The sequence below is a fragment of the Dermacentor silvarum genome, chromosome 5, assembly GCF_013339745.2.
Source record: "Dermacentor silvarum isolate Dsil-2018 chromosome 5, BIME_Dsil_1.4, whole genome shotgun sequence".
NCBI lineage: Eukaryota > Metazoa > Arthropoda > Arachnida > Ixodida > Ixodidae > Dermacentor > Dermacentor silvarum.
The window spans coordinates 36,939,615-36,963,082 of NC_051158.1; the positions used below are offsets into that span (position 1 = coordinate 36,939,615).

General features: G+C 45.9%; 1 protein-coding gene across 30 annotated transcripts in view; it reads right to left on the reverse strand.

Moving 5' to 3' along the window:
- The window catches only part of LOC125945605 (uncharacterized), a 135,654-nt gene that overhangs the window by 33,688 nt on the left and 78,498 nt on the right, over positions 1-23,468 (reverse strand). For 17 of the 30 annotated variants that reach the window (XR_007467053.1, XR_007467066.1, XR_007467062.1 and 14 more), the window contains 3 exons: positions 4,478-4,598; positions 3,051-3,180; positions 861-1,025 (listed from right to left, as the gene is read on the reverse strand). The exons of 4 other annotated variants lie outside the window; for them this stretch is intronic. Coding sequence is in view for 1 of the 26 variants with exons in the window: in XM_049667697.1 (XP_049523654.1) it covers positions 18,808-18,815 (8 nt within the window). In the remaining 25 variants the exon portion in view is untranslated. Of the gene's footprint in view, positions 1-860; positions 1,026-3,050; positions 3,181-4,477; positions 4,599-6,191; positions 6,337-16,781; positions 16,911-18,807; positions 18,907-23,468 lie in introns of those variants that run through there. 9 more of the 30 variants (XR_007467068.1, XR_007467044.1, XR_007467049.1 and 6 more) reach the window with 9 other exon arrangements.

The window sequence follows — 23,468 nt, forward strand, 5'->3', positions numbered from 1 at the left end:
CTGTGGGCCATGTTAAACGTGCCAACCTGAGCAGATTGTAAGATTTCGGCAATCCTGGCGAGGCCAGCGTGACGTATCAAACTTCGCCGGCCGCTGTCTCGCACGCTCAAAACGCCGGACTATCTATCCGCGCCTTCACAGTGAATCACAGCAGCAGAAACGTGCTTGTACTTTTCCGACAATCCGACAGTGCACGAGTACTTCGGTTCCACGACCAGTGGGTTCAAGAATACATCGGTGATTTTCATCAGAATCTCGTGCGGGTCCGCTGTCACGCCAGATGTTTTCACACACCGTGCGACCATTTCAGCCTCATTACCCACTGTGCCTCTCTCAGATCGGCTAAAATGATTTGGTCGGCGTAAGCTACTCGCTTGCATCACACTGCACGAAAATCATCTAACTACAGCGTACTGTACATCCAACAGTGGTTGCGGCGACGGGGGGACCTCCGTATAGCCGCCATGTTGCACAGTGTAGCCAGACGCGGCCAGTTTTCGCAGCGCCCCCTGCAGTTCATTTGAGTTGCGAATAGGACGTGCATCTGCAAGTTAATGGACCTGAAAACGATAAAACAGTTTGGCTCTCAAATGCAAGCCCATAATTTTCTCCTAATGTTAAGAGGAAGCTTGAGCTCGGGGCCTCCAAGTTTCACGATATTTGTTGCATTCAAAAGAAAAAGCTAAAATCTAATGACTGTTGGTTGCGAATTTTCGATTTAGGTAATCAATTTTTTTAAATAAAAATTGACGAAAATCAAAATTACATGTATTTGACTAGGCGGCATCGCAGTTGGGCCCGAACTAAATAAAGCTTCCTCTCAAGCCTATAATTACACGTATTGTGCTCAGTGTGCTAACCTCAGCGTCACCAGGGATGCGCCGTTGACTGCAACCTTCCAAGCAAATGACGGCGGAACTTCGCAGCACGCGACTGACTGCCACAGCGGGTGAACGCCGTCCGCTTGCACCGACGTATACAATCCGTACAAAGGCAGCAACGTCAGTGTCCCTCAGGTGCGCCGCCTGTGAACAAGTAATTCAGCAAACAAGAGGGAAAGATAGGCATCCACCCCAAGTGTAGCATGAAGCTGCATGGTATTTACACTACAAAGCTTATCACAAAGAATGCAACAAAGTTTCACACCTTGAGCACCACTGAGAAATCGGGCACTGTGCAGTTGCCTTGCTAAGCCTAAAGTATGGCCGTTCAAACCTGATCGAAAATATGAGCACTGCTAGTGTTTCTATAGACATTGTCCTTTCTTTTCGAAATTTCTTTGTACTGCAAGAACATTAATGAGCGCATAGAAACACCAGAAGCACTAGTGATTCATACGCATGAAAACACCTTACTACATGGGTGGTATGATCGTGGCATTAGAATTTTCCACACATTTGAGACGCGTATTGTGCGCTCAGCAGAACATGTAAAGGAGGAGGGGGCGCAAAAAAAACTTTTTAGATAGCATAGAAAACTTCGGTGTTCTGACGATGCAATTAACTGACGCAGCGCAAACTAATTACATACGTCAAATTCCATGCTATATTCGCTTGACGTATATTATCGAGGCATGGTGCACCTAAATCTAAGTACACGGGTGTTTTCGCCATGTTTTGCGTGTAAGAATTAAGTACCATGCCTCGATAATATAAGTCAGCATGGAATTTGACGTATGTCAGTTTGCGCTGCGTCAGTTAATTGCATCGTCACAACACCAAAGTTTTCTATGCTGTTCAAACGTTTTTAATGCCCCCATCGAAATGCGGCAGCCGTGGCCGGGATACGGCATCGGATTTCATTCTCGAGCGAAACACATGCCTAACGAGGCAGCTCTTCTGCGCAGATGTGTTTCCACTAGATTTAAAATCATAAGTTTACCACAAGTCGCAATAAGACGTATGTTTTTAACTGAATAACCACCCAGCAAATACTGACGAGGCAGTTTGCGAATGTGATTTTAAGGTTGTCCATAATTCAAGAAAGCTGTATTTTGCGAAAATGCAAGGTCTTAATTTTTATTTACTTAGTGAGAAAGATTACAGGTGTAGCAAATCTAATTAAATTTTTAATGAAATCTCCACATTCATCAGCCGCACTCATAATTTCATAATTCATCAGCCGCACTCACACCGGCTCAAGCCAGTTCGCCGTTCGGCGAGCGCAGCAGATCCGCAGCAAATTCCGTTCCCGTAATTCCTAATGCGATGCGAAGTCGACTTACTCCTCTCAATCCACTTCTGCCTGGTGCAATATTGTGACGTGCTTTGCTAACGCATTAGCCCCGTTTATATGGATGCGATGCGCTAGAAAGTTTATCGAATGCGATGCGCTGCGCCAGTTGTTGTATTCATGTAAACGCGGCAATTGCTCAAGCTGACGGCTGCAATCCTTATGCACAAGTGCTTCTTGTTCTTGGTCACCAGCAAAAAATAATGGCAAAATTAGTGATCGCTTACTCTCATCTCATGCTTAGGAAAGGTGCAAACACTGTTTGCCGCAATTTTAGATAGGTTGTTTGTTTTAACGCTGCTAAGCCTAGAAAGACTGCATGCTAAGCCTAGAAAGACGAAAAGAGGCACAAAACTTCATTTTCACAGAAGAGTATATTAATTTGGTTGGGGAAGCTGGGGCGACATACTGCGAATTTAAATAAACGAGGACGCAAGAATACATCTATAAAACAAGCACATACATACAAACACGCATACATACATCAACACATATATAAAGCACTGGTCCTGTGTCTTGAGTCAGCAATTAATTTCGCTGGTTAAATTTGCAGTGTAGTTCAGTAATGTGGAAAGTTCGGCGAGTTGGTGATAAGTCATCATACCGGATTGGTGAAGCAGCGCACCGACCTCGACGAAGTCGAGAGACAAGAATTCACGAGTATTGTCTATTCTTATGTCTCTCCACGTTGTCCTGGTCGGTGCGCTGCTTGACCAATACGGTATGATGATTTGCAATGTGTCCATTTTCACGTAAGAGACTGCGCCCGCTTTATACCGTGTCTGCCAGTCTGCCAGTGACCGTGAAAGTCTCGTCACCTCGCAAACGATGATCCGTTCAATGGTGGTGACAACCGGGATGCAGAAACCCCACTGACCACGTGACGGCGGCGCACGCGACCGATTGCCACAGCCGGAGTGCTGTGTCCATCTCCGTACGTGGATTAATCTGCGTAAAAACGACGATTTGTAAGTGTGTGGCCTTTTCACACCATGCAGGTGTGTTTCATGCCGTGAAAATTGCACGTAGATTTGGAGCTGTTCATTTGGACGAATTGCCCGTATCATTGTTCAGGCACAAGGGGAGTGATGGACGCTGCGTGAGTTTGTCTGAACTTGAATAAATACTAGCACATTCGCGTACACTAGTATGGCATACACTATTGCAAGCTAGGGCATTCACATACACAAGTATGAGTTCGCACAAGTACTAGAGAACTCGCCATTCTGTACACTAGATCCGTAAATGAACATCAGCAGTTTTTAGCGGCAGCCGCATCAAAGTTTGCCTTTTAATACAACGTAGTGCTACCGTGGTTCTTGTTTGTTTGCAGAAAGGTAATTCACTAATACAGCTGGGGGAACGTTGGTTGGAGGCTGGCCTCCAACCAACGTTTCTAGTCTGCCACCAGCTCTTCTCAGCTACTTCATGATGGCCACATATTAACAATTTGTAAACTTTTATTAATCACTTAATGACCTCATACCATGCAACGTATTCAGTGGAGTTGAGCTTGTTAACAATAACACGAAAATATTTCCTTGATATTGTAATTCGCTTTTACCTTTATTACGAATTAGTTATGGCAGACTTTTTTTTCAAGCATATCATGTTGGAATTATCTCTCGACTTAAACTGTCCTTGTCACTACATATTTCTAAACCGGAAGTGTTCTAGTTTTTAATAGTTCTTTTTTTAGTATAGCACATTGATTTTTTCTCACCCAAAATATACCTGCTCGATTGCACATCGTGATATCATACATCGCAGTAGTTACATTGTTTAAACTTTCTTGCTGAGTTTTTGTATTCTTTTTTTCTTCATAAAAATTATGTAGTACGATTCAGTATTAAATCTATTATTGTATCCTATTTCTTGCGACGTTTTCGAGGACTTTGTCACTTCAACTTCTTATTTTCAGTTCAATTTGGTTTTTCCTACTACCTGACAGGAGGCAAACCTTACAGCATTGTGCTCTGGGCTCCCTTCTGTATCGTCATTTATGTATTACACTTGATAGCTCTATAAAACATGATAATGATTGATTAATGACGGGTAGAGCACCATGATTTATTATCAGGGCAGAGTTTCAGCCTGGAAAGCTTCTGTGCGATTCGAAGCCCACGCGTAATTACTACACTGTCAGCGCGCAAAGATCGTCTCGATGAAGCGAGAATGGACAATTTTTGAAACATCAACGTTGAAATGTCCTGATCCGTGCTAAACGCAGCGACAGCCTACGCACCCCTCGTGACAGCAGGCAGGCCGTGATGACTGCGTTCACAGATGAGGGCGTGAACCTTGCTGCACGCGACTGATTGCCACTGCGGATGGACAGAGGCCGTCGCAACATCGAGGTCGGCAACCTGTACACAGTATTTAGCGGAATATTGTGCTAAGCACATCGAAGCACAATCTAGCAAGTTGGCATACTATTAATTATTTAGTTGGACAAGTAGCATACACTGTTGCTAGTTTTCACTCGGTGTTTTCTATATCGTCCCTGTTCCTTCAGGCCATTGTTTCTTGAGTATGGAATACGAAAACGCCCAACATTCAGTACTTCTTGTTAATGTTGAGGCGAATTTGTAATTTCAGTCCTTAAAATGTTTTGAAAACTGCATAGTGCTTAAAAAACGAAGCTGTCAAGTTTACAAATCTATATCTCGGCAATGAAAAACGATAAGGCAACTGACCTATCTCTTCTAAAGTAGACGAAGTTCATTTATTAAGGCGATAGCGTTAAGAGCTCCGTGTAGCAGAAAATTTGGCGTCGGGAACCGGCGTGCGATGCGTGGCGGAGAAAATCCCCAACCACCCTGACCGCGCAGGCCCTCCACCTGGTGCAAGGTTTTGCACCACCAGGTGGAGGTCCTACTGAACTAGTGCTCGAAAGAAAATTGAATTTCTCATATAGTTTAATCCGTGAGGAAAAAGGTAAAGTGCGACTTTATCATTCGGCGTCGGATTCGCCGTACCAATCGGCGTCGGATTGTCATTTGAATGTACGAGAAAACCTAATTCTGCTGCGAGGAAACTCAACACAAACCCCTTTTCCAGCATTTCTACCAGACCTACAGCCGCGCGTTGCGATGCGAACGGGTCCCCATAACGCTATAGCGTTTTTAATTTTATTTGCGTGGTGTATATGCGAGTTATATTGCCAGACCGTTCTATCACAGAAGTTGCTCATACCTTGTCTTACATTATTGACAAAGTTATGCCTCGGAATTTTGAGAGTGACAGCCCCCAAACAAATTTCATGAAAAAAAAAACACCGACAGCGCATGCATGTTATGTTTAATATTTTCAGGATGAAATATTCCGGGAAACAATAACAAAAACCTGTAGAGGATGTAATTTGGCGCGGCTTTGCACATCCTCCGGGATCGACCCACGCAAGAGGCCGCGCGTTTCTACCAGAAAGCTCGCCTTCGTGCACAGCGCTCGCCGCCACTGTTTCCCGGTAAACAATAACGGTTATACAAGCTGCAGTTGCCGGGAAGCGTGAGAAGCAGTCAGGGATCTTTTAATGCTATCGCGTTCCACGCGACGCTTAAGCGTCCTCGAAATTTTATGTATCCATGTGAAATATATTACTAATTGGAGCATAACTAACAAACCGCTGTAAGCTGTAAATTATCAGAGCAAATTTGTGAGCTTTAGATGCTCTCACGGATCCAGTTTACGGAAAAGCGAGATCTATTTTCTTCATACTTACCAATTTTCGGCAATATTAAAAAAAAGTTCTAAATTCAAATTCCGCTTCCGCAGTAGGTACCAGGATTTATCTAAGCTAAACGTTTCTCCATTTTACATGCATTTGAATAGGTGACATTAGAGTTGCCCGAGACAGAGAGATGACATTAGACAGAGAGGCGACATTATAGGCGCCCGAGCTAAAGCTTCACCTTAAGCCTATTATTTTTCTTTCCATTATCATTGCAGTAGATACTAACCGTCAGTGTCCTAAAGGATATAGCGATGGGAATGACCACCGCTGACGAGTCGGTAACGGCGCTGCACGCGACTGACTGCCACAACGGGTGGACACCGGGCGCTTCCACTGACATACATGGCAACGAGGCAACGATGTGGATCCTTCTGTGCACAGGATTCAGGCAAGGGAAAAATTTGTCAGTCAGCCAAGTGGAGCACGCAGCTATAAAGAAATTCGGACACCACGGAAAATCAAGAACACTACGGAAAAATGCAGCGCTATAGTTGCCTTGGTAAGCCGAAATTGTATACGGCAGTTCAGCCAGCATCGGAAGAGCATTGTAAGTATTTCCGTAAAAGTCATCCTGCGCATATTTTTTTCTAGCAATTTCGTCGTTCTGCGAAATAAACAGAAAAACACGATCCGATTATGAGGCGCGCCGTAGTGTGAGACTCCCGAATAATTCGGACCACCTGGGTTTCCTTAAAGCGCACCTAACTCTAAGTACACGGGTTTTTTCGCATTTCGCCCCCTTCGAAATGCGGCCGCAGTGGCGGGGATTTGATCCCGCGACCAACACCGTAGCCCCTATGCACCCACGGCGTGTATGTGAAATATATTCTACATAAATTCATGATAAACAAATTATAGAAGCATAGCCTGCTTCAATTCTTCGGAGGAGTTACCTGTAAAGCACGTATTACCATAAGTTTCATGAATAAAAAAAAAATCGGGCAAGCCTACTACTGACACCAAGGCAATTAAAAAAAATTGAATAAGGGTATGCATACGGCGCTGTGTTTGACAGTGAAGAATGATGCTATCGAACATTTTCACTTCAGCGCTTTTTATAAAAAAATCCCGTTATACCGTATCATTATGCTCACGTCCCTCAACTCCGACTTGTCTGTATTTTTCCTTCCCCTCTTTCACCCTCCTCCCAACGCACCACACAAGAAACAATGTTCCAGGTTCTAATCATGAAATGTCCCTTCTCATGCCTAATGCAGAAGGGGCGTTTGTATCTTATAATTTTAGGAAGGTGAATCAGCCATTCTTAGCAGTGAACAATGCTACACTTCTGCTGCGCGACATTTATTGACATACGAATATTAAGGTGCTGATAACTACCGGAAAGCTCCCAGCTGTGCTCGAAAAAGTATAAAACCAGGACTCTTCTCACTGTTTCCAAAGAGCCCACAATTCTCGGAAAAGTTCCCTCTGGAGAGCGAAAATCAGCCTATACCAGTGACTGTATACACATGGCTACACATCAGAAAAAACAAACTATTAGACGCTCCGAGGTAAGCTCCACAGCAGAATTTAATGCTTACTCACATGAGTAAATATTCAGCCACTATAGAAAGAAATGCTAATGGAGGAGGCCATTTGCACTTAATGTAAGGGTAGCGTACAAAAGATCAAGATGACAGTGCCAAAATTGCACGAAGGAAGCAGCTGAACAATGTGAAAGGTGAATCTAATGATATCAGTACCCCCCATTATTTTTTCAGGGAGCAACCATCTTGTTGCTCTGGAAATTCATGACAAGAGGATCGAGCACTTCTAGTGACCAAAATCTATTGAACCTTGTCTCCCTAAAGGTTATATGTTCTCTACACTATAAGCTTTTGCATTAATTAATAGCTGCACTGTGTTTACGAATCATGCTTTCAGTACGCCAGCATAAAAATGCAATTATGATCGCATACTGCTCTTTCAGAGCTTAGTAATATTGTATCAAAATTATCCACAGAATTTTGTCAATAAACATGTGCAGTATCTCATTTCTTAGTGGGGATGTGGTATTGAAGTAAATATAATTGTCATACCGCATTGTTGAATTGTCATTGTCCCTAAAAAATGCACTTGACACACAGTAATGCAAATAAAAAGTCACGCGCAATGCGTGACTAATGCTTTTGAAAAAAAAAACTCAAGAGATGTAACAAGGCATCTCTCCTGCGCAGAGATGGATGACCAGCGAAGCTGTTTAGCACACGACACAGAGGTGACACTGAACTTTGAACAAAGTACGAACATATTGTCCTATAAGTACGCATATTCGCGTATCACTTCTGTTATTAAATCGTCCCGTCACGTAGGACATACCCCCTTAAGCAATGGATCATACCCGCTTAAGGATCCCTTAAGGATCATACCCCCTTAAGGACATACCCCCTTAAGCAATGGATCATACCCCCGTAAACGTGGTCTCCCCTTACGACGACGAAATAAAACTGAAATTCTAAGCTGGAATGATCAGTGGCAACGGAGCCAGCTGTGGAAGACGACGACACGAACGCGGGAGCAGTGGCACGAGCACGATCGCGCTGTTGCGCCAAGGGACGCCATCAACCTTTCCCCTTGGTTGCCTTATCAGGTACACACTACGTCACGCACTACGTCATACATTCAGAGAGACACATCGTTTTAGACACAGGTGGCCTTTAAAGCGAGCTCCAACGCGAGCGGCGATATGCGTTAGCTTTTGTTTTTGGCTCTTTCTCAGTTTTAGGAGAGAGTTTTTTTTTTCTGCGCGGAGGCCATAAAATTCCGGATTCAAGCTATAGACAGCTTTGCTGTAATAAAATTATTACGTGTGAGGTTATAAAGGCGCAAAGAAAGTAGAAGGCGGAAGAGGGGGAAATGACAAGGGCTTCTTTATGAAAGCGACAAGCGAAGGGTTTCAATCCATCCGACTGGTTGGGATAAGCTGCATACATAGACTAGGACACGTAAGGTTACCCATCTGCTGGTAATGAAGATACGCCGATTAAGTCAAACTGTTGGGCACGCGACGGTGCATAATTCCGATTCGTGTAGCAGTTCAAGGTGTCTATAACCAAGCAACATGCCAGCGGTCGTATCCACGCTGGCAAAAGTATCTGCTTTGAAATAAAAGAGCCATATCTAGAGCAGGGCACATAAATAACACTGTTCTGCAAGTAAAACACTATCGAGACTCACCGTGAACACACACTCTGACAGTTCACTGGTGCAATGTCACATATACCAGCACAGAGTCGTCATTATTACCATAATCATCATCATCACAGTGTATTTACACATAATGCAGGACCAAGGCATCTCACAGCAATCTCAGTTACCCTTGGCTTGTGCCAGCTGACCCTACCTTACGCATGTCAATTTCCTAGCTTCACCGCACCCCCTAGTTCACTGCAGTCTCAGACTACGCTTCCTTTCTCTTTACACCTCATCTCTCACTGTAATACATCACCGGTTATCAAGCGGTGATGCATCCATGTGAAGTAGGGGATTTTTTTCCGCGCGGACGCCACAAAATTCTGGATCCAAGCCATAGACAGCTTTTCTGTAATAAAATAATTACGTGATTGAGGTTATAAAAGCGCAAAGAAAATAGGAGGGCAAAGAGTGGGAAATTACAAGGGCTATGGGCACGGTAGTCCATAGATGGTGCGATCATGCCGTTAGGATTTACCCCACATTTCAGACGCCTATTGTGCGCTCAGCAGAAAATGAACTGAAGGAGCGGAGCGAGAGATCGTTTGGGATAACAAAGAAAATAAGAGCTTAAGGACACGCAGGTGCAATTGACGATGCAATTAACTGACGCAGTGCAAGCTAATGAGAAACATCAAATGTCATGCTATATCTTAGCTTGACGTATGGTATTATGACATGAGACTTCATTCTCGCGCGGAATGCATGACTAACGCTTTTGAAAACAAAAATGGAAGAGATGTAACAAGGCATCTCTCCTGCGCAGAGGTGTTTCCAGTACATACGAAATTTGAAGTTGCACCACCAGTGGCAATCAAGACGTAATTTTTCCCTGAATAACTGCCCAGCTAAGTAGAACGAGCCAGAGTGCGAATGTGATTTTATGATTATCGCCATTGCAAGAGAGCAGTTCTTTTGCGAAAACACGAAGACCTAATTGTTATTTCCTTAGCAAGACATTTAGTTACTGGTGTAGGAATGCATAATTAAAGTGGCAAGCATGAAAACTTCACAGTGGTCTATAGTTTCTATCGTTCGTCAAGTCTTGTTTGTTGTGGTATAGTAATACAGGAATCGCTAAAATTCTTAAAACTTACCGATCACGATTACAATACATTTTAAGTTATTTGCAGTACCACGCAAAAAAAAAAGAAATCACAGCATAGTGACCACTTCCTGAAATTTGATGCGTATTCGGCAAACAAGGCATTGGCCAAGCGTCTCAACGCGCTCGCTTGCCCGCGAGAAGTAACTCGAAGGACCGCACAGCGGTGTTGGACATTAATGCTTTCGCATTCACAATTCACAACTCGTAAGTAGTGCTTAGGTGTCCTAAGCACTTCTTGCTTGAATAGTTAGATAAATATTAGGTATAGTTATATTGCCGCCAGCATACTGAGAACGAAAAGACGCCCGCCGCATCATAGCTGTGTCTCAAAAGAACCGCCACAACATAAGCGTCAGGCAGGGCACCGCAAGGCAACGCTGCGCCGCACGTACCCACACCACGTGCTGACCGACCGGTGGCTCGTGCTCGAGGTTCGGATGAATGGCACGCGACAGGAGGTGAAAAAGAAGAGAACAACGTTCGAAGGAGTGAAGAACAAGGGACGCTTTTGTTTTGAGTCTACAACCTTTAGTTGACGGGCACAAGTTCGCCCAGAATAAATTAGTTTTTGTAGAAACGGCTGTCGTAACTGTTGGTTACATATCTGGTGGAGGTGCTGGGTATGATTCCAAGCCCCACACGCGCCAGGGAAGGTAACCCGGATCCCCGAAGTTTGGAGCCAGCGGAATTAACGCCTGTCCACCAACGGACAAGTCGCCGCATACGAGGTGAGGCCCCCGAGTTTGGTCCTCTCGTCGATTCAGCAAGGGCAGCGGCAGCAGTCAGCCTAGGAGCCAGTGCGATGGCTACTCAAGAGATCCCTCCTCACATCGTCGTTGACTCACCCCTGACGCCAGAATCCTTTCACGGAGACACATTCGAGGATGCCGAGGACTGGCTCGAAAAGTTTGAGCGTGTCGCCAGATGTAACGGTTGGGACGAAACAAAGAAACTCCGGTATGTGTACTTCGCGCTGGAGGAATCTGCACGCATATGGTTTCAAAACCACGAAGCGTCGTTATCATCGTGGAACGACTTCCGACGAGAGCTGCTTGCAACGTACCCGAGCACGGACCGCAGAGAGAGGGCAGAAGCCGCTCTTCAGGCGAGGAACCAGCGGAACAATGAAAGTGTGACCATGTACATTGAAGACATGTCCCACCTCTTCCGCCGAGCCGACCCAAACATGGCTGAGGACAAGAAATTACGGCACCTAATGCGCGGTGTTAAACAGGAGCTGTTTGCAGGCCTGGTACGTAATCCGCCCCGCACTGTAGCCGAATTCCGATCAGAAGCGACGACGATGGAGAAGACGCTGCAGCAGCGTGCAAGACAGTACAATAGAGACGCAAGCGTCGCATTATTTGAAGTTGGGACAGGAGCCCTCCCCAGCAACATCGACGCCCTACGTGAAATGGTGAGGTCTATCGTTAGGGAAGAGCTGCAGAAATTGAAGCTGGTTCAAAGCCCTCCTACGGTGTCATCACTCGCTGATGTCGTACGTGAAGAAGTACGACAAGTAATTTGTGAACCAGAGCCTCAGGTACGGCCCCTAGCACAACCGGAGCGTCAGCCGCGGATATCATACGCCCAAGCTTTACGGCAGGACATTGGACGCGCTGACTCTGCCCGAACTACCGCGACACCCCAGATGCTTCCTCGCAGTATGCCGCCCATGCCGGAAGGAAGACAACGTAAAAGCGATGTATGGCGTACTCCAGACCGGCGTCCCCTCTGCTACCACTGTGGCGAGGCTGGTCACCTGTATCGGGAATGCCAGTATCGCCGAGTGGGACTTCGTGGCTTCTCCGTGAATGCGCCTTGCCCTCGAAACGGTGAGCGCCCTTACGAGATAGAAGCATTTTTATCTACACGCCGAAACATTCCGTACCCCCAGCAACATGAGCCTCGATCGGCAGCGCCTATGCGTTATTGGTCGCCGAGTCCGCGTCCATCCTCCATGTCACCGAGGCGTCGCTCACTAAGTCCTCGACGGGAAAACTAGAGCCAGCGACCTGTGGAGGCAAGGCCGCTGACGCCCAGGAAACCGAAGGCCCTCCATCGCTAACCCGACGATACGACGGCAGTGACACCGCGACGAACAAATGCAGTGATGGCGACGCAACTTCTGAGTTGCGTGTCATCATCGACGACTTCGAAGTGACTGCGTTGATAGACACTGGTGCTGACTATTCAGTCATTAGTAGTGTACTCGCCAGAAAATTGAAAAAGGTATTGACCCATTGGACCGGATCTCCTATACGTACAGCCGGGGGACACTTAGTCGAGCCTGTAGGAATGTGCACAGCAAGGATCGGAATTAGTGGCTTTATGTACGTCAGCAGCTTTATTGTTCTACCCGAGTGTTCCCGTGATCTGATCCTGGGCATGGACTTTTTGCAAGCAAACGGCGCAATAATCGACTTGCAAGAATCTCGTGTGTTGTTTACTACGGAAAATGCTGTCACCTTTTCTGATGTGGAACAGCCACATGTTGCCTCTCTGCGTATTGTGGATGAACACGTGACGGTGCCGGCAAGGTGTAGTGTGACTGTCATTGTAAGGAGCGACGCATTTCGAGACTATGAGGGACTTGTAGACGGAAATATTGGGCTGCTACTGGAAAAGCAAATATGTGTGGCAAGGGGCCTTGTTCACCTGCGTAACGGATGTGCGGCTGTCCTCTTGACTAACTTTGGCAATGAGGCACAACACGTGGCGAAGGGAACAGCCATAGCATCTCTTCATGGCTATGAACAAGTTACGGATATATCGACTCTCGATACAGCATCACCAGCATCTGGGACTTTAGACAGTGTGCTCGCATCTATCGATATTGACCAAGAGCTGTCATCACCACAAAGACATACGATTGTGAGCTTGGTCAAAGAGTTCGCCGAATGCTTTTCTACTTCATCGAAAGTCCATCGCACTCCCGTTGCAAAGCACCGCATTATAGTCGAAGAACCCGTAAGACCAGTGCACCAACACCCGTACCGAGTGGCTCCAAAAGAAAGGGAAGCGATAAGAAGTCAAGTACAGGAAATGCTCAAGGACGACGTCATACAGCCATCCAATAGCCCGTGGGCATCTCCGGTAGTTCTGGTCAAAAAGAAGGATAACACCCTACGTTTTTGTGTAGACTACAGGAAACTCAACCTCGTCACGAAGCGGGATGTTTATCCACTCCCACGCATCGACGACACCTTGGACAAACTACGCGATGCTCACTTCTTCTCTTCTTTGGATCTTAAAAGCGGGTACTGGCAAATAGAAGTGGACGAGCGAGATCGCGAAAAAACGGCATTTGTGACACCGGATGGTTTATATGAGTTTAAGGTGCTTCCATTTGGTCTGTGTTCTGCGCCCGCCACTTTCCAGCGGATGATGGACACTGTTCGTTCCGGACTGAAATGGCAGTCCTGCCTCGTTTACCTTGATGATGTGGTGGTCTTCTCCACTACATTCGAGCAGCACGTGCAGCGGCTGAGGGCAGTTCTGGATGCCATTCGCACGGCGGGATTGACCATAAAACCTGAAAAATGTCACTTCCGTTTTCGCGAACTCCGCTTTCTCGGACACATTGTCAGTGCTCAAGGCGTCCGCCCTGATCCTGAGAAGATCACGGCAGTAGAAAAGTTTCCGAAGCCAAGAGATAAGAAAGCTATCAGGCGTTTCCTGGGACTGTGTGCCTACTACAGGCGTTTCGTAGAAAACTTTTCTAAAATTGCCGAACCACTCACGCGGCTTACAAAAGAAGATGTCCCTTTCATGTGGCAGAAAGAACAAGAAGACGCCTTCTCTGAGCTACGACGACGTCTGCAGAGTCCTCCCATACTTGCCCATTTTGATGAAGATGCCGAAACAGACATCCACACCGACGCGAGTAACGTTGGTCTCGGCGCCATACTTATTCAGTGGCAGAATGGAGAAGAAAAAGTCATTGCGTACGCAAGCCGTACTCTATCGAAAGCTGAAACAAATTACTCAGCTACAGAAAAGGAATGCCTGGCGGTTATATGGGCCATCAGCAAGTTCCGGCCATACTTGTACGGCAGACCGTTCCGAGCCATCAGCGACCACCATTCATTGTGCTGGCTGGCGAACCTCAAGGACCCTTCTGGAAGACTCGCTAGGTGGAGCTTGCGTTTACAGGAATATGACATCACGGTTGTTTACAAGTCCGGTCTCAAGCACAATGATGCTGATTGCTTATCACGTGCACCGATCGAATCTACTGCTGCTGAATACGAGCAAGATTTCCCGTTTCTTGGGGCTGTGAACACGTCGGAAATGGCTCATCATCAGCGTTCTGACCCGGAATTACTCCTGCTCATCCAGCACCTGGAGGGTCGGCAAGTAAAAGTTCCACGAGTTTTTGTCCGCGGATTGTGTTCGTATGTCCTCAAGAACAACGTCCTCTACAAAAGAAACTTCGAGCCCAGTGGCGAGACGTTTCTACTTCTCGTACCATCATCGCTACGACCTGAGATCTTAGAAGCTTGCCATGATGACCCTTCAGCTGGTCACTTGGGCGTTAGTAGGACTGTGGCAAGAATCCGCCAAAAATATTACTGGCCGAATTTGATGAATTCAGTGCAGCACTATGTAAAATCGTGCCGAGATTGTCAAAGGCGCAAAACACCGCCACTCAAACCAGCAGGCCTTCTGCAACCAATACAGCCACCAGCAGTACCATTTGAACAGATCGGAGTAGATTTACTTGGGCCATTTCCCGTTTCGTCCTCAGGAAAGCGATGGATTGTGGTAGCGACCGATTACCTCACCCGGTATGCCGAGACTTCTTCTATCACAACAGCAACCGCCATTGAAGTGGCTCAGTTTTTCGTCACACACATCGTATTGCGACACGGCGCGCCTAAGGTTGTCATAACAGACAAGGGAACAGCTTTTATGGCCCGTTTGATGCAGTCTGTTATGAAACTAACGCATACTGATCATAGGAAAACCACAGCATACCATCCGCAAACAAATGGCCTGACTGAACGGCTCAATAGAACGCTCGCTGACATGATCTCGATGTACGTGGACATAGAGCATCGAACATGGGACAGTATTCTACCATACGCTACCTTTGCGTATAATACTGCAGTACAAGAGACGACACAGTTTACGCCATTTGAACTTGTTTACGGCCGGACCGTAACAACGACACTGGACGCGATGTTACCTGTGAATAACAGCAGCGAAGACGACCCTGACGTTAGTCAATACATAGAAAGGGCTGAAGAGGCACGACAGTTGGCGAGGCACCGCATCGTCCAACAGCAGCACGTCGACGCAAACCGATACAACCTAAGGCGAAGAGAGGTGCAGTACTACCCTGGAGACAAAGTGTGGGTATGGACGCCTATACGTACACCCGGTCTTTCGGAAAAGTTACTGCGCCGTTATTTTGGCCCCTATAAAGTACTTCGCCGGCTAAGTCCCTTAAACTACGAGGTAACTCCCGAAGGTCAAGTGCGCTCCACACGACGCAGGACTCGTCCAGAGGTCGTACACGTAGTACGAATGAAGCCTTACTACGAAAGGCATTGAATAACAGAATTTGCAGATGTGCCCAAGAATACCACCGGCCGTCCCTCAGCTTTGTTCTTTTAAAACTGTCGGCCTGTCTAGGCCTTTTCTACGCATCGGGACGATGCTTCTTCGGAGGGGGACTAATGCCGCCAGCATACTGAGAACGAAAAGACGCCCGCCGCATCATAGCTGTGTCTCAAAAGAACCGCCACAACATAAGCGTCAGGCAGGGCACCGCAAGGCAACGCTGCGCCGCACGTACCCACACCACGTGCTGACCGACCGGTGGCTCGTGCTCAAAAAATTAAATTATGGGGTTTTACGTGCCAAAACCAGTTCTGATTATGAGGCACGCCGTAGTGGGGGACTCCGGAAATTTAGACCACCTGGGGTTCTTTAACGCGGTGGCTCGTGCTCGAGGTTCGGCTCGAGGTTCGGATGAATGGCACGCGACAGGAGGTGAAAAAGAAGAGAACAACGTTCGAAGGAGTGAAGAACAAGGGACGCTTTTGTTTTGAGTCTACAACCTTTAGTTGACGGGCACAAGTTCGCCCAGAATAAATTAGTTTTTGTAGAAACGGCTGTCGTAACTGTTGGTTACAATATTTTGTTATATTAGTGAACATAAATTTAAACAATCATTTTGACCTACCTTTGCCTATCGGAATGCTTCGCAGCTGCGGCGGGGTACACTGCAAACTAAATTACACCCTTCGAGGTGCATTGGGGTGTAATTAAGTTCGGAGACGGGAAAAAAATTGACCCCTTGTACACCATTAAGGGTGTAATTTAGATAACAGTGGAGCGAACCGGCTCTAAAGCAGCAAAATGTCATAGCAGTTGCTGCTGGTCAGCGCTCTAGGGAAGAAAAAATCTCAGGACAAATTTAAAAGTCTGTACTGGCATAGACAATGCGCTTATGGGTCGTAGATCACGTTTACTCGTCGAATGTGGGAGACGTTTTTGTGAACTCACCCATCCGGCCTGAACACGCACTGAGCAGCGCCGAGAAAAAGCCATTCTTTCCCGATGCAGGGAAGATACCATCGATGTATCACGTACAGAACAGCGTACAATCCCCGAGATGAACGGTTAGCAGCGGCCCTTGAGAAAAAAATGAAAACGACACTTTATTGTTCGGGATGTTTCAAATGGGACTGCTCAACAAGGATTGCAATATGGGCAATACATAGCTTACGTGTATATATATATAAGCATCCGAAAGGGTTGCTATCAATCAGAATAAGTGCGCTGAAATACCCAACCGCACTCGCTTATTATACTCTACATACTTGAGCCGTCACAGACAATACCGGGAGTTTCTGGAGCCAGTCGCCTTCGATCAAACAAGCTTTGTTATGAATACTACCTAACAGCACGCTGCGTATTTTGAATTTTAAGTGCGCCTCATTGACGTGATGAGGTGCTTACCGAAATGATTTCGATAAGCACACCAATGCGTGTGCCTACAAGATGAAAAGTACCAGGTTTCTAGTGTGTCGACAGAAACCCGCAATACACTGCGCTAGAAGAACGTGTCAAATCAGCCGCCGAATAAATAAATAACTCGGAAGGGTTCAGGTGCGAGCTAGTTGGCAAATAAATAACGTCTCGTTCCTCAGTTGGGATATTGGCGCGATATTGATGGTTTTGCACGCCAGATCAATTCTTAGGCTCCAGTCAGAACATAGTTTCTGCTACGCACACTTTTTCAAGTGAGCAAGTCAGTGGTCAATTCAGCTTCTTGCATGCTAAGTTTCCCAAGCCTGTCATGCTTTTTGGATGGACGCTATTATCATTTGACTAACAATTCCGTGATGCTTCCGAATTGGCGTGTGTCGACTGACTGACAAACCTGCCTACAATGCACGTGAGAGAAGATGCGAAATTATATTCTGGGGTGTTACATGCCCAAACAACTATATGATTATGAGGTACGCGGTAGTGGGGGGGTTCTTGAACTGTGCATTCAAGGCACAGTACACGGGCCTTCTTGCACTTCACGCCCCCATCGGCCGCCACAGCCGGATTTGATCCCATGCCTTTGAGATTAGCGGCACAATGCCTAAGCCACTACGCAACGACTTCTATATTAAGCCATAGACGTTAACGTTACTGCCATCACTAGGCAACGATGAGTTAAAATTCCGATAGAAGCCATTTCATTTATCTCAGACAACAATGCCTTATACCCAGCAATCTATTTTTTAAATATTCCTTCTTCCGTCATTACTATCACTTTACTAACATCGTTGGGAAAAAAGGCGTAAGGAAAATGGCTTCCTCGATTATTTTTTTCTGTGGCAAATTTTTTTTTGCTTTCATGTCGTGTACCACCCTGCAATGATATCGCACTGATAGCGTAGTGTAAATAAAGTTTTCCGTAATAAATAAATAAAATACATATATATAAATGAACTTCATGTACATTTTTTTACCCTGAATAACCAATAAAGGGCATTACATAACCGAGATACGAGAGAATAAACTGCAACAGCACAAACACAATTGTGAAAATAATCAAGACACGCAAGACAGTGAAAGCAAAAAAGAATTAAAAATAACAAAGTGGCCGCAGAACTCAAGGTAGAACTGAAAGGTTGGTTCACGTGAAAGTGCAACGGTAATGCAGCGGAATAATCGTCGACAATGATATTAATCGAATTTTTTTCTTAAAAAAGAAGGTTTCGTAAAACGTGAAGTAAGAAACTTGAGTGCTTCATACATCACTGCTTTCCTAATAGATTGTGCGTTGAATATTAAAAATTCTCATGTAAAATTTAACACAAGCTTTAGTTATTAGGCGAGCTTCTTAACACAGATGCAAACTGCTACGTAAGTTGCTACAATCTTTCCCTTCAAAACATTCGCATATTTCAAAGTTCTCACGTTAGAGTACACTGTTGCCACGTAAAAACACTGTCTCGTTAGGACTAGAACGTACTAGGAAACTGACAATGACAGTGTCCGGTCACAATCGATGCTAAGGTTCATTACATACCACTGCATACAGCAGGAACCAAGGGCCCACACGACTGCGATGCACGCGACCGATTGCCACAGCCGGAGTACCAAGTCAATCACCGTTAGGGGACAGCCTGCATAAAGACGTCGACTTTGGAGTATGCATCCTTTACATAACGTTCAAAAGTGCTTCTTGCACCTAACTGGATTAGCAGAGATAAACTCAGTGCTGACGACCTGCATGCATCGCCAGTATCTTTACCCAGCCGCCATGTAATTGACAGACGTTGCATTCGCAAAAACAACTAGTTTCGAACGATCTTCATTTTGGTGCTAACGTTCAGCTGGACCAAAGAGTCATCGTCATAAGGTTGTACGGAAAAGTTGTTACATTACGCATCTAAAGGCTGTGCCATTAGGAGAAAACCTGTTTCTAACACTTGTGCATATTCAGTGCTACTAGAAATATTGGCGTTAAGCGATGCGCAATAGTGATGTACGACGAAAGAAAAATCTCAGAAAAAGCCCGAGTAGGCGATTACGGTACGCTTGCACATAAACAGCCCTCTACTTGTACATTGCTATTTGCCCCCACTTTCGTATACCACTAAGACAAACCAATTTTCATTACAAAGCCAAAGCTGGGCAAACCCAACACGTGTAGGGAGCCTTAGGAATACCAATGCAAGAGCGACGCCCCACTTAACCCGCCACTGAGCACAAGAAATGCTTCGCCGCGGCCATGCGGGGTACACTGCAATCTAAATTACACCCTTAGAGGTGCATTCGGGTGTAAGTAAGCTCGAGGACGTGAAAAAAAAAACTATTTACCCCTTGTACACCGTTAAGGGTGTAATTTAGATAACGGTGTAGCGAACCGGCCCAAAAGCAGCAAAACGCAAACAAGGCTTTTATAAAAAACCACTTGAAAGCATGTTTTTTTTACTCGAACGATATTATGTTTGGTAAAAACAGTGTTCCACTGTTCAGCATAAAGAAATTGCTCTTCATAACGTTTGCGTGTTAACACATTGATTTCACATGCACACGGTGTTCTTATTTCCATAGGAATTTTGAGGCAGCTGCCTCAAAATCCTAGCTTTTAACGTTACGTAGGGGACAATATTGTGACGTAGATAGTAGTAAAAAATTATATATACAAAATATATACAGAGAAGTCACAGCCATCTTGGCTGTAAGATTGTCTTAACAGATCACGCATGTTTTGCTCGTAGGGAATCCTAGCTTCCGATTTCAGCTTCGCGATTCCCGAACCAGACCTGTGCCGTTCCTTGTTAGTAAAATATAACATTCGCCAGCATGACTGTATCGTCCTATCGGTTGTTTTTAATCGCACGCTACCGTTCTATGTGAAGAACACCACGTTTGTAAAGCTTTGTGCACAGAGTACACATGGACCTTTCATACAGATACACATTCACATACAGCAAACAAAGTCTCAATTCTTGCATCGTACACGGGAATCCATAGTATTACTGCAATAGACACCATAAACATGTTCAGTCATGGCCAAGCAATGGACTGGCAGGGGCTCTCCAAGTACTTGTTAGTGAATGAGGCATGAAGGTGTGTGTTAACGGATTACTGACAATTATTTCGAGTATGCAATTCGCATAATTGTCGTAAACATCCTAACCTTAGAAAAAGGAAGGAGGTTGCGGTTTCATTTCTCATGAAGCCTTGTTCACTTTGAACAAGGCTTCATGGACGGCGAAACGTCTACTCCCAAACTAAGAATGAACTGAAAGAAGGAACTCAAATACCATACAAATAATAATAACGCTAATTAACAATACTAATAATACTAATAATCATACTAATAGCGAGGCATTTGTTACAGCCAAATTTTACCTTCGCTTGACTATAGCAGGGGCTTCTAGTGAATGTCTCCTGCAAATACGGTTGATGACACCTGAATAAGCACCACGTTGCTACTGAGAATTCTGGAGTTCGGGACTTGTGCTCTCTAATGAACATTATGACAAAGCAGCACATCATTTGAATATGCAAACGACAGTGTAAGCCCAGGATGAAGAATGTCATACAGGGGGTTCTTGCCACAGCTATGGCTACGTTGCCACGAAGGTGCCCCGAAGCTGCCACAAATCCTCCGCTGATGCATATTCTGCGCAAAAGATCAATACTAAGTTCAGGTCAGCAGCCTGTACTAAGTATTCAGCGAAAGTTTCACCTGCAAAACACTAGAGCAAAATACGCTTCTGGTTGCCTTTCTGCAGAAGCATGGCTTATTATCAGCCACCACTTGGAAGGCTAATGTTTAATTATGATCACACTTACGGGCATTCTTGTACTGGTCATTATTGGGAACTCCGGCATCTTTGACCTCGTCAAGCTCATGACAGGCCTCCATGTGAGGCGTCGGATTCTAAAATTCTTCCGCCAATTCGAAAGTATTAAATAGACAAAAAAAGTGCGAAAACAAAACCGAAACAGAAAACATCTTGTGACGTCGCGAGCGGCACACCAGCGGGAAAGGCGCGCAAGGCATGCCACTCCTGCCAGCGCAGAGAACGAAAGCGGTGAAGCGCAGGCCCTCGGCTCTTCGGGGCTGTCAAGCAGTGACAGATACGATTATGATGAATTAAATGGCCATGAATAGCCGTTCGCATTCGACTGGCCATAACAAGAGCCAGCACGCTGTGACATGATCAAAGGTAGCTCTACGTTAGTTCGGAACAGAACGTGCGCGTCATATACAAGACATAGTATGGTACGCACACTTTTGATGAGTGAGGGTCGGATTCTAAAATTCTTCCTTTTGCAACTTTTGCAGATTAAAGTAGTCCATGTGCCATCTTAGAATACTAGAATTTCGCGAACACACGCACGCGCCCATGCACGCACACAAATACACACGCGCGCACACGTGAGCCATCGCTTCTGGCTTTTAATAGCGAAGCTTCTCGCTTTTAACAGCGAAGCTTCTCGCTTTTAACAGCGAAGCTTCTCGCTTTTAACAGCGAAGCCGGTGGTTAGTCCGGGGATTTCAAAAAATTATGGGGTTTTACGTGCCGAAACCACGATCTGATTATGTGGCACGCCGTAGTGGGGGACTCCTGAAATTTGGACCACCTGGGGTTCTTTAACGCGCACCTAAATCTAAGTACACGGGTGTTTTCGCATTTCGCCCCATCGAAATGCGGTCGCCGTGGCCGGTATTCGATCCCACGACCTCGTGTTGTGCGCAGGAAAACCTCGCCGAGCGATGACGTCACTCTGCGTCGCCTAGCAACGCCAAGCCTCGGAAACAGCTGCGTAGGTGGAGCTAAGCCGTGACGTCATTGCGCGCGCCATCGCTTTGCCATGACGTCATCACGCCGAGCTCCCGCGTAGCCGCGACGCCGCTGCGGCGACAGAATGCCCGACGTCTCCGCGCCGACTACATCGCCGTGAGAACGGGGCGACCGAAAAAGTCCGTTACTCCCGAAAACGAGGAAGCACAGCGAAAAAACCGTCGTGCCGCTACTCGAAAGCGGAAGAAACGACTTCGGACCAACCCCGACTATCGTGCCGGTGAAGCGGCGGCGAAACGTCGGCGACTGGCAGAATAGTCGGAGTTACGAGCTCGCGTTATCGAGCAAAAGCGTGTGTGCGGACAGAAGCGTCGACAAAACGATCTGGGCCTGCTACTTAGCCGATCCGAGATAAAGCTACGTGGGATCAACAGTTTCGCTGTTAGCACAGTCTTCGTAGTGTGATGCTGCCCCCATTTTTTTTTTTTTTGTGCACGGTACGAAATGATTACCAGTTCTTTTTCAAATCCGTATGGTCAAACCTGCACTATAAAAGCAATTTTCTCCATCTTAATGGCTTAATTATCTTAAGGAACGTCACCGAGATCCGCTGGTTAGTAGACGCATTAACTCGGCGGCTGATCAGCCTAACGTCGGCTGAGCGTGGTCTACATCGCCTCAAACTATGTCTGCGGGTGGCGAGGACTGAAATTCCTGTAGCCAACACAACACAGCTTGACATCCATCACTTGCCCGTCCACACTCAACGTAACTTCTCGCGACAGAAACTGCTACTGCCAAACACTACCCCACGATCGCCGGCTCCTCAACGCTGTCATCTGCCATTCATTGCCAGCATGTGCTCTGCGTGTGCAGTCTTACGTCATAACGTATAGTTATGAGAGAAAATAATGAGAGAATTAACAAAATTCATTAGGGAAAAAATGTGAGCAACTCTGAAACCTGAATTTTTTTGAAGAAATGACTGACGTATGTAGAGGAACGTTTGCAGCGATATTCACTGACATCCGCTGACACCGAAAAATCGCCGGAGCTTGCAGGCTTCTGCTTTCACTGTAGTGCTTCTAGCTTAAAATGTTGCAATATAACCTAATTTATTCATAAATTGGAATGAGAGACACGAGGTTCAACACAATGTACGTAGACGTGATCACTTTCCGCACGTGAATTCTATATCGGCGAAAGGAAAATGAACATCAAAAGGCTGCTGTCGTACCCTCAAAGTTCACGAATGGAACACGAATGTTGTAGTTTTGACATCCAAAACCATACAGCGAATTCCTGCAAAGAAAGAGTTCTTTAGAATTCAGTGAGTACAGCCACATGACCTGCTTTAATCTCGGTATATCAGAGGCGTTCACGCTGGAAACGCAATCTCACAGAAGTGTCCACACGCTTTTTG